Here is an 11,942-nt window from a genome sequence, read left to right as displayed (position 1 = left end):
TAGTTGTCCTTTGCCAAATATCATCCTTTTCCCTGTTGGCTGTGGCCATTTTGATTTCCAACGTGGCGTACTGATGGCCCTTCCCAGCTTTATGTCATCCGTGAATGAAAGAAGCATCTCTCTTGTTCCAGTCTCCAGGACAGCGACTGAGATATGGAATAGGACCAAACTAGGAACACATCATATGGAGCCTCTCTATATATACCTTTGTTTTGGCAATGAATTATTAATAGTTGTGCTCTGGGTATTCTCTGTATGTTAGACTGCGTTGCTTAAGAACGTTCTGTAGCTTTTAAGGCATCATGAAGTTAAAACATGGTTAGGTATATCCGGACATGCTATTTATAGTGTAGCTGTTGGCATTCCTCCTTGCAGAGCCCTGTTCCTCTGATCTTCCTGAGGGTAGCCTTTAAGTGTTGTATTGATATGTATCTTACTCCTTTGGCTGTTAAACAGCTCTAGAAACACTTAGGTGTGTCTTACATGTGATAGCATGAGTTCTGGGTAGGTCTGTCTATAGTTAGGCTTCCAGCCCTTGTGGAACCCTGTGGAGCAATCCTTCTACAACAAATTAGTTGAAATTATGTGCTGTCATTTCTTGTGACCTATGAAAAAAGTACGTTATGAGTGTAGTTGACTCCCATTAGAGAAGGATGCCTCATGCATTTTTTGCTCCATTCTTACTTAGATATTTACGGATGATGTATATGTGATTATGACAGTTCCCTCCACTTTTCTCTCAGCAAGACTTCTTTCCTCCACCTACAAATCTGCTGCACAGATAGGAGAGGTCTTCCTTGCAAGTAACAGGTTCTTGGCAAACAACACCTTATGCAAACAACCTTGACTGCGGGGAGTGATAATGGTAAATATTGCTGAAGTGAGAGTTGTAAAAATGTGTGAAGAAAATTGAAAATACGGTTACATGGCAGTTCGACCATAACTTGATCTCAGAAAATGTATGTGAAGGTAGAGTTAGAGGAAAATTACACTTTTCCCTTTATAGTAGTGTGCTAGGCAAAGCTTTGTCAAAAAGTCATTGATAGCTTTTTATTTCTCATATGCAGCTAGTCTCTCTGAATGGTTTACAGCTTTTGCAGAAGCCTTCTCCTATGTAAGAATTTGCTGCTTATCATTTGAGAGTTGAAAAATGACTTCCAGAAATTGTTCATTTTATTAGCTTTAGAGGGACAGAATAAGCTAGAAAATTGAGTTTGTGGCTGAAAACCTGGCATTTTTGAGTCCCAATGCTTTTATTACAGTCCATGTATAGTGAGCTGTTTATGAAGCTGTTACAGATGTATTCCAGAATGTTGTTTATTTGTCCCAAGAATGACTTTCATTCTGTATATGACTTGAGTAATTCACCTCTCATAAAAGCACCAAACTGTGTCCTATTTCACTGATTTTTGTATATCTGAAATAGAATGCCTTTTCCTAGTGTTTCAGTAACTCTTGCCTGTAGAAAACACATGGGAGCACACAGGCCAAGAGTTGGCTGACCAAGGACTGACCAATGTTTCATTGTTCTGTGTTCTTCAAGGTGGTTTCTGTAGTATAATAAACTTCTTGTGCTATATCTGGAATGATTAAATCAGTGGGTGTGATTGTAAATAGCATGAAGGATCTGTTTTGTTTCAGATAGGGTTTTTTTTGTGGTTTTTTATTGTTCCGTTCTTGAATTCTTTCATAGTATCAGGTTAAGAGAACTGATGCCACAGGTGGGGTGAGTTGCCTTAAAAGAGCTGACTGAGCAGATAAAATGGATAAATATACTATTAAGATTTCCTATCACGTTTAATATGCTTTTGAATCAGGATTTGTGATTTTGTAATATGGTAGAACAAAAAATACAATTCAGGCTTGTATATTTTTTCCATATTATTCTTCATATTTATTTGCGAAACACTGTAAATCAGGTAAGCACAGTTTTGGTAGTTCTCATGTCTCTCTGGTTCATATTGCTGTAGCTCAGCTCTTTTGGGAATCTCAGGATTGGCAATGAGAAAAATGTCAAGTTGGATGGGAAAAAAATGTGAATTAAAAGCAGCAAGACTGTCTGAAACTAATTTAAAATGTATAGTCTGAAGCAACTGCATTTCCAGGTAATTAATTCCACTTTTATAGGATGATAAGAATGTAAGAAATGCCATGCTGGGCCAAAACAGTGTACCATCTAGCCCTCCCTCCAATATCCAGAGGTGTTCCTTAGAGTAGCATGTGGGCCTCAGCACTTCCTTGTACTGCTCAGCTCCATAGTTGTATTAAGGATGTTAGAGGGTACAGCTCTGCCTATTTCCTGTACTGTTCATGCATCTTTTGACCATCTATTTGAATAAACACTTTTTGACCTTACTGGTGCTGTCTGCCTCCACAATCTCTTGTTCCAGAAATTCACTACTGCTGTGTAGTATTCTTAACCTCTTCTAAACTGATCTGCTAGTTTCACTGAGTTGCCTCTAGATCTAGGATTGGGAGTTTAGCGAGCAACAGTTCTGCATCCATACTGGCCAAATGGACATGGGGATCCTAAACTTTACACTGAGCTTACAGCATGCGGTGTTCTTGCTGATTACATTTAGGAGTTAGATTACTGGCCAGTTTGCTGGAGGGAGAGCAATGTCACATGTATTCAAGTCTTACTCTAAGACTATAAGACATCTCTATTATATTCATTTTGCTTTCCTTGTAACACTGCTTTTTTAAAAGCCAGATAGCCTAAATGCAATAGTGATGACCCGTTGAGGGTAATTTTGTAATCATATGTCAAACTATAGCAGCTTTCCACTTAGAGTCTTACAGTCTGTTTCCCATAGACATAGGAAGACTGTTGGGTTCACTTGGGAACTGTAAGTACTGAACTCCTACAATGCCTTTAAATGACAGGATCCATTTGAGCAGGCAGGAATCCTATAATGAGCCAAGAGTGAAAAAATAAAACTTATAAAAGCCTGTTGGACAGATTGCTGACAAGAACTGCTTAAACCGCAACACTTGATTTACTGAATTCTGGGATCTTGGGCTGTTTTAAATTAATTAGCATTTGTTGTTTCTATTGTATTTCTCTATGACAGGCTGTGTAAACAGTACTTAGATTAACAAAATTATTTGGGCTGCTAATTTTACTTGCAATACTTTTTAAATTAGTAAGGCTAAAGCAAATTGGGAGTGTATAACTTGAGACCAAGGAAGGCTAATTTGTGAAGTTGTGCAGGATATTTCCATTTGTGTGTGGCAACAATAGGATATCGCTGTTGGTTGCTTATTTTGAATGCTGTAGCATCAAAACAGAACAAGAAATTCTTATGCTGGCTCCTCTGAATACTGGCCTTAAACTATAAATGAAATAATTTGTATAACTAATAGGCATAATAAGTGCTACCTATGTGGATATGCATGTTTGAGGAAGAAGAGGAGAAGATCTGACTGGAAAGGTGGAAGGTGTTGTTCCAGGGAATAAAATTGCTACAGAGTTTTAGAATTTCAGTCAAATCATTGCCAAAGGCAGGACTATTAGATCTACTCAGAAGTGAGCTGTTGGATTGACCATGCCCATTTTCCTTCTGTGTATGTTTTAAAAAGTATTAAATTTTGTTCATGTTCTTCCCAGAGTGTACACATTACCATAATAACTGTTAAGCCTTCACATTTTTCCTGACTTCTCAGTGACAATGACTGGATTCTGATGTTACGGAGGCAGGAATACAAAAATCACTGGAGTGTTCCTGTGGGCCGTGATTTTGCTGTCTTTCCTGGAGAAAGCAAAATTGTACAGTGTCTTGTTGAAGATGGTTCTTCAGTGAAATGACTGCAGGCATGTGTGTCAACTGGATGGCCAAGTTTCCAATGCTGCAGCTGGGGCTTTTCAGCTGGTACTAATGGGCAGCTGCATAATATTAGTAGCAGAACTGGTTAGAAGTTGCGTTTTAAACTAAGCACAATTTTTCTTTCCCCTGTAGACATTGATTTTTCTGAATCGTCTAAAACTGGTTTATTTTAGTATGGAAATGTTGTTGAGGTAGTTGCACTTTCATATGTACTTATTTTTCCTTATTGACTGGCTTCCCAACTGTCCTGTGCCTCTTATGGAGCAATATGGTTGAGCAATATAACGTGTTTCCTCATTTTTGTCCAAAGTTGATATTTTGTGATGGAAACAATTGTATGGCCTACAGAGAACACTGCGAAAGCGTTTCTAAGTATTTTTTACACTAAATTTTTTTCCAGATTTTAAACTTCCTCCAGAAGTTGGGGTGTATTTTTTGGTGCTGGGGGACACGGAAATCCAGCATAGTTTTGACCAGCTGGAATTAATGCTGGTAATGCGAAGAATCATCATCTGAAAAAGGGACTTAAAGGGGCTCTAAGAAGAGCCATCAGATATTTAATGATATAGTGCATTTTGAATCTAATACCGCTACCAAATGTGAGCTTTACTGGTTGTAGTCATACCTTAAAAATTTGCCTGTCAATATTCTTTACTTCCTGTTTTCAACTGTTTGCATATTATTGCTGCAAACTGCTGTTCAGCTGTTGTGTTTCAAACAGAAATGGCTGCAAGTCATTAATAATATTAAGGCCTCTAATTTTTCAAGCATGTCATGATAATTAAGAAATACAAACTCTTGTCTGAGTTGAGAGATTTTATTGAAAACTGTATTTTTTTTTCCTGAAACTGATGAAACTCTCACTGGCTACCACAAGAAGAAATCAGTTACTGAGAAGCTGGTTTTTCCCCCCCAACATAGCAATTCTGCAGACACTTTCAGCACCTCTGCAGCTCTCCTTTACATGTAGGACCACTGAATTTAACACAATAGTCCAGGTGAGTTTCTTGTATTGCCAGCTATGTCTGATGCAAGTCTAACTCAGCAAATTGCTTCAAGAACATAGTGTAGATGCTGTACCAGATAACTGTAATGTTCATTGATTGCCTTCAGCAGAAATTGGAGAGAACATACAGATGTAGTTGATTATGAAAAAGTTTAGACTGGAGGTTGGAAGCTTTCTAGTATCAGAGCAATGAGGTTCCTGCAGAGCCTTCTAGTAGGAATATTATTGTCAAGAAACAGTTGCTTTTGAGATGAAGCATGTTGAAATTGCAAAAAGAAATGCTTTGACACACTGCCTTTTCCTGCAGGGAGATGAGCTTTTTGGCTGGGAGATGCCTTCTAGTTCAGTTTCCAACTCTGTCAATGACCTGCCAAAAGACTTTCAAGTTCACCTTCACCATCTCTTTTGCTCTCTGGAAGCTCTTCAGAGTGACAAGTTTGCATGTCCGTGGAGAGCCACACTGGTAGCATGGTCTTGATTTGGCTGCTATGCAACAATTTAGTAATTACTAAGTGTGGCATTATTTCTTTACCTATGGTTTGTTCTCCTACATCTGAAGTCCATTCTAATTAACTTTATTTGCAAAGGATTTATAGTACTTTATCTGCAGCTGTCTTACTTTCAGCTATTGCATCTCCTCTTTGAATGAGGTCATTACTCACAGGCTTCTCTTCTCACTGAGCTGGTGTCTGTGACTCTTTCCATGCCTACTTTAATTCCTTTCATCAAAGCTGCGTTTTAGTCTGTCTGTAACATCAACTCCTGCATCAGCATTGACTTAACTTGGCTAAACCTAGGTTTAATCTTCCCTCTAAATCCCCTCTCCCTCCCTTTTTTCTTCTTCTGCTCTTGCTCATGTCCAAACTCAGCTGCCAGGCTGTATACCTCCCCATCCTGTTCTTCCTGCTTCTAAGCTGAGGCTAGGTTTCCCTGTTTCTTGATCCATAAAATTTTAAGAAAGCTCATAAAACTACATTAAAGAGCCAAAATAATCTGCATTCACTGATCTGACTGTGTCAAGGTGTGTGTGTGTGCAATGCAGCCCCCCAGTACTATCTCAGAAGGGTAGCTGATGGCCAGTGTGATTCCTCCAGCTCTGCTTCGTGTCTGCAGCAGGACAGCAGGACTCTGGACAGCTGCGTAAGTGCTGCGGAGGGCTCCGTCAATATAAGCATGGATTATACAGACACTGTTAAATCTCTGCCCTAACAGAAGGGAAAAGCTTCAGAATAGTTGAAAGGGAAAACGTGGGAATTAGCTCTGAGGAGAGGAGGTGTTAAAACTAAGGACAGTTTTCTGAAGGATGGAGGAGTTATTTATGGAAGACTATTTCCAAGCACAGAGGAAACCTGCCAGACATGTGAGGACACATACTGGCTGAGGACAGAGAAAAGGGGCTAGTGGAAAGTTGATCTTTCCAGATTGGCAATTAGTCTGCTGTGAGCTTTCGAAGGGGACTCTGGGATGTAGTAAAATAGGTAGTTTGGGCGTCTGTGACCTATGTAAAAAATGTTGTTATGCCAGTTTATGTTTCTGAATTAACCTTAAGGTTATTTTTAGGAATGGAAGCTGTGTTCTTGACTGCTGGTTTTATTTATTTAGGGTTCAATGACTTGTTAAATTTGACTCATAGCCACACCTGATATTTTAATGTCAGTATTGTGTCATACCTGCATAGAGTAAGCATCTGTACAAATTTTGCCACAATCATATCGGTGAAGAAGGAAAATGATGATAAAAATAAACTGTTCCAGGAAAATTACGGTTTCAGTGGGAAAGGGAAAATACGGCATATGTGAAGTTCTAACTTTAGTAATTAGGCTTTTGTTTGGCAATGGTTTGGAGTGAATGAGTGGAAATAATAGATTTTGCTGTCAGTGAATTCACAGGATCAACCAATTCTGTGATTTGTGGTGTTCCTTACTTTGCTGCAGGTTCATGTAATTACATCATGAAATACTGAATTTCCTTCTCTTCTGAAGTCAGTACATCAGAAAAAAACCTCAAAACTTTAAAGCAGCAAGCTGAGAGCTTTTTGTGAACAGTGATTACAGCTTTTATTTGTACAGCAGGATAACTTCTCCCTTCGGATTCAGGCATAATGTTCTGGAGTGCCTGGTATTTGTGAATACTTCTATATGGAATATGAACAGCACTGTGGAAGTGATTTAGTTTTACCCAAAGGTTTAAAAATTAGAGGCCAGAAAGCATTTTCATCTTTATATTGTTCTGAAAATCCATTTCAACTTCTGAAATGGCCTCCTGCTTGGTATAATAGGTCTTTAAAAGGGAATTAAGGTTTATGGAGCATATGCAAATCTTCATGTGGCACAGCTGGTAGGAATAACCTGCATGGGAACATCCAGGGAAGTGCTTTATGCTGTGGCCAGGGAACCCACGGCTTTAGGTACAGGGCAAGAGCAGCTCTGTGCCATCACTGATCATACAGACCATCGGTTCATTCAACTTCGATTTAATTTTATCTTTTTTTTTTTTTAATTTTTCTTTGCCGCTTGCCTGGTTGATTACGCTGAGGAAATAAATGTTGCTATTTGTTGCTAGTCTAGGTCCCCGAATGCACACCTATTTCAGTACTGTTAGGACAGGGTGTGAAAGGCACCATCCCTCTGGTACTAGAAGCTGGTGTTGAGGCTGCTGGTTGATCTGACAGCGGTGGGACGTAGGCAGTTGGAGAGACCTGCTGGCATCTAACATGAGTACAGTTCACATCATTTGTCTAGAAGTTTAAACAGGCAGCTCTGCCTTAATAAGCGATAGATCAGCCATGAGCTCTGTGGTTATGGGCCATATTTTCTACGTAGTGCCTGATGCCATGGTTTGTGGTTAGAGCCTTTACTGGGGACTGTGGTGTGACCACTAGTAACAAGGCCAGGGGATACCACACTGGTTACTGGGTTTGCCTGCCGATGGGGCACACCACCTCTCTGCTGCTCTCCCTGCACTGCCTAACCGAGGAACTTAGATTGTCTCACTTAAGCCAACCCTGCTTTTCAGTTACCGTCTTAGCTGAGGTGACTGTACCAACTGTTCACCCTGCTTTGGCAGCACAGACGTCTGAGCCACTTGACAGTCAAGTCCTTAACTGCTGGCGTTTAGAGCATATGGTTGAAGGTAAATTGTTGCCAATTTTGGATTGCTTAAAGACACTGCACTGTGAACTGTGGCAGTTTAGGAAATGAGTGATGAGCAGTTTGGATGTCCAGGCAGGGTCAACAGCTGGGACTAGTGTCTTCATCAGCTAACTCATCCCTGCTCATCAATCAGGTCACCGAGTACCTAAAACTGAGTGATGCGAATACCTCCCGGTGTGCTCACAGTGCACAGAACCAACAGGTCACACCAGCTTTACAGTGTTTAAGCACTGGTTCTGCATGTCTTCTATTTTGAGCTGTAGATACTAATTTTTTTAAAAAATTAATCATTACTTAATAAACCTATGCTGATTTATCATAATTGCATCTATAAATCCATTTCTAATGGCTAGACGCATGAATTTCAGCAATCCCTTCCCTAAGGCCATATTAGTCAGCATGAGCTCAGACTGATATGTAGACAACTTTTTTTTCCAGACTCATAAGGAAGTGTAAAAAATTTATGATGTTGCTTTAACAAGGCCCACTGGGATTTGAGATTATTTATCTAAGCCCTTATTAAAGACAAAAACTTTTCTATGTTTAGCCTGCAGAGCAGAGCTGCTCTTCAGACAGTCCAGTGCACTTTAAAAATGAAGAGAATTTGATAAACATAGCACTGAAATCATGGAGAGAAGTATGAAGGATCTTTCCTCTGTATCCCTTTACCGCAAAGCCAAAGTTACTATTAACCACTAATATAAAAAGAAAAATGGAGTAACAGCACCTCTTGAATTTTAAGGCCATTTCACTATATTAGGAACCAACAGTGGAAAACTTTTGTCATTGTTAGAAGGAAACTACTTGCGACACTGCAGAAAAAAAAACAGAAGATGAAAAAGATCTGTCTCATTCCCTAGCAGGTTTAATTCTCCTGTACAATTAATCTGATTTCTCAACCTCATTCTTCAGCACCCAAATCTCTATTCTTTCTCTGTGAGGTAATTTTTACTCATGTATACCTCTGTTGAGACCTCAGTTTAGCATCCCCTTACTGCCTTCTCCTAGGAAGCTCTAGAAGGAGAATTAAATGGAATATATTTCATAAGATACTTTATGTTCAACTCCCTCTTGTTTTCTTTCAGTAATTAGGAAATGAAAGTGTTTCTAAGAGCTTGGAAATGAAAAATGTGATGTAAAATTAGACCATTTAATTAAATTATAAAAATTGAACCTAATATTTTTAGAAAAAATATTTTACAAGAGGCCATAGTGTGATTGGTAGAAAGTTTTAAGTCACATACTTTCAAAGCAACAGAGTTGCTTTAGACATTTTCACTCCTTTTGTAAATGTGAGCAATCTGTGTATCCAGAAACTTAAATGCATTCTTTGTGTCTCAAGAAATTATCCATTCCTCCTTTTGTGAGAATTATACATTGATAAATACCTACACTATTTCATTCAGTCTTCCTTTGGGTAAGTTTCTGCCATTTTCATTTTCAGTGTTTGCTGTTCTGAAGTAAGCTTTGCTTCTGACTTCCTTTTACCAAATCTGTAAGTGCTCCTCTGCCAGCATTTCAGAGTTAATGCATGATTTCCGTTCTGTAGATTATTCAGAGACACAACTTAAGCATCAGACACAATGATGTTGCAACCTCATGAAACTGAGTTCACCACTTCTGCAGGCACGTCCAGATCCTATTGTTTAGGGTATTCTGTCCTCAGGCTTAAATTCCCACACCACAAGAAAAATCTGTAACACTGCCTATTTGCTGTAATGCCTTAATGGTGTGCATTTTATTTTGCCAGTGCCAGGAACCTCATTTGGAACTGTGACTGGGAAAACATACTTCCTCTTCTTTGCAAAGGTCCCCATTCATCACAGCTTTCTGATAACTAGCTCTGAAAAGCTGTTCGGTGAGGTTCTTCTGAAAGAATTTACATTGACTGGCAGTCCATACAGGGCAGTCTACAGGTAAGTGGGCTGCACAATCCCAAAAAAGCATTGAATAAAAAATGCAAGCCTGAATGTAGCTGGGGCTGGTATTACCATTTTTACAAGCAGTGACATTGAATATTGTACGAAAGAATGCAGATTCATTGATGTTCTAGATTATTGATTAAGCTACAGGTGCTGACCTTTAAGCAGCACGTGCATGTATTTTTACACTGTGTAGATAGAATAGGAATATGTAATCTCTCCCATGCCCCAGATAATATTTAGGTTTTGTTTCAATAAGTAATGGGAACATTGTCTTGGAATGTCATTATGTTCATGTTGCTTAAGGCAGAATGATTTAGTCTGGATACAAAATTCTGCTGGTTTGGATGCAAAACTGATAAAATAATCTTTAAATCTGACAAAGCCCCAAACCCTTATCTTTCATCTCTTGAATTGTTGGGGCTTTTTCCACAGCATCTGAGACATTTGAGATTTTGTCAATAATGGGTATTGACACTGGGTGCACATGACACAGTTACTGCTACTCTGTAGGTATTTTAATCAGGTTTACCAATTTGGAAATCGTCTGGTAGCTGTTTTGGGAAAGTGAACCAGGTGTTTTTGGACTGACTTCAGTAATGTCTTGGTGAGCAAAGGAGGACTTCAAACAGCTAAAACTGGAAAACAAGTCAATCACAGTTGAAACTAGGAGCTGAAATAACTTAAAATAATTCTTGAACTTGCATTTGTGTTGCTTAGAATTATTATAAGAGGTTGAGAATGGTAAGTGTAGTTATTGTCTTTAAATCTTGGTCATTGTATACTAGTTCCTTTTGAAATAGTTATACTAATAAAATTCCTTACTAAGGTGGTGCAGCTTGGTTCACCACCCTATTTTCATTATGAGAAGTTCTATTCCTCTTTGAGAGCTAAGTTATCTTTACTATCTCCAGCTTTAAATTTTTTTTATGCATTTGCTCTTTGAAGAATTTGCTCATCTGAGAATTGATTGGGTGAACTGAAGTGAATTAAATGCCATTTCAAATGAGATGGGTCTTCTGTTTCTTAAGTATCTGACCCACAACAAGTCTGGGCAGATGGCTCATGAGGTTTTTGGAACCTTTCGTACTGAACTAGTTCAAAAATTTAACTTTTGTATTTGATCTACCTTGTATTTGATCTTGTTTTGAATGATGGATTTGGGCTTTGTGATTGCCTGTTTATCAACCTTTCACATTTTACATGCTGAAAAATAATTCTCAGGTACTGAACACAGCATTTGTACATAGGGAAACTTTCTGTTGAGGTAAAGGGCCTTTCTATTTGGGATAGGATACTTGACACCATGTGTTTCGTGTTCTGCAATATAACATCTCATTTTGATGATTTTTAAGTTAAGGTTATATTTTCATGAAGAGTTGTAAAGGCATCTTAGGAGAGTAGTGCTATTGATAGCATCTGGGCGTTCAAGACTCAAGACGTGCCAATATTGGTAAATATGTCTTCATCTTGAGTCTTCCTCCTATATGTTGATCAGAGTTTCCAACCTGTGGGAGGAAAAGGAGGGAGGAAGGAGTGTGAAAATCATTCCTGTATGAGAGTTTGGTGGAAGTGTAGCCCAGGAGAGAGCAGAGACATTTTGTGTTTTCTTTGGGGCTTCTGCCTAGTGTCACGATGCCTGGAGGGGCTGAGAGACAGCCTGTTGTCTCAGCCTCCAGGTGGGAAGGTCGGCTGCAGACAGGAGATGCTGGCTACTGTGCACACAAGTAGGAGGAGGCCTCCTGCATTTACAGCGCATCACTAGAGGGTGAGGGTGAATAGAGGTAACCAGCAGAGGTGTCCTTTGATAAGATTCTGTAAGTTCTTGAGGTTGGCTTCTGGAAAAAATACACTGAGGCAAATATGTTTTATTTTTCTGGTGAAATGAAGTGTGTGTGACAGTACTTTCTGTCTGCCTTGCCAGTTACCCCCACCCTCCTTCTCCTGCCCCTGGCTTTTAATCACATTGGACAATTTTGGAGATAATGGGTCTGAACGATGCCTTTCCCACAATTTCTGTAAAACAGGGGGCTGT

General features: G+C 39.2%; 1 protein-coding gene across 14 annotated transcripts in view; it reads left to right on the top strand.

Annotated features, from left to right (window-relative positions):
- UBE3D (ubiquitin protein ligase E3D) overlaps positions 1 to 11,942 on the top strand; it is a 107,409-nt gene that overhangs the window by 32,472 nt on the left and 62,995 nt on the right. For 3 of the 14 annotated variants that reach the window (XM_075046511.1, XM_075046510.1, XM_075046516.1), the window contains exon 9: positions 4 to 2,249. The exons of 7 other annotated variants lie outside the window; for them this stretch is intronic. In XM_075046511.1, the coding sequence (XP_074902612.1) occupies positions 4 to 262 (259 nt within the window). In that variant the 3' untranslated portion in view covers positions 263 to 2,249. Of the gene's footprint in view, positions 1 to 3; positions 2,250 to 4,748; positions 4,816 to 9,735; positions 9,902 to 11,942 lie in introns of those variants that run through there. 4 more of the 14 variants (XR_012653035.1, XR_012653034.1, XM_075046514.1 and 1 more) reach the window with 4 other exon arrangements.

Source organism: Buteo buteo, chromosome 15 (genome assembly GCF_964188355.1).
Source record: "Buteo buteo chromosome 15, bButBut1.hap1.1, whole genome shotgun sequence".
Lineage (NCBI taxonomy): Eukaryota > Metazoa > Chordata > Aves > Accipitriformes > Accipitridae > Buteo > Buteo buteo.
Note: the sequence above shows the minus strand (reverse complement) of the source record. Positions and strands in the feature narration are given on the sequence as shown.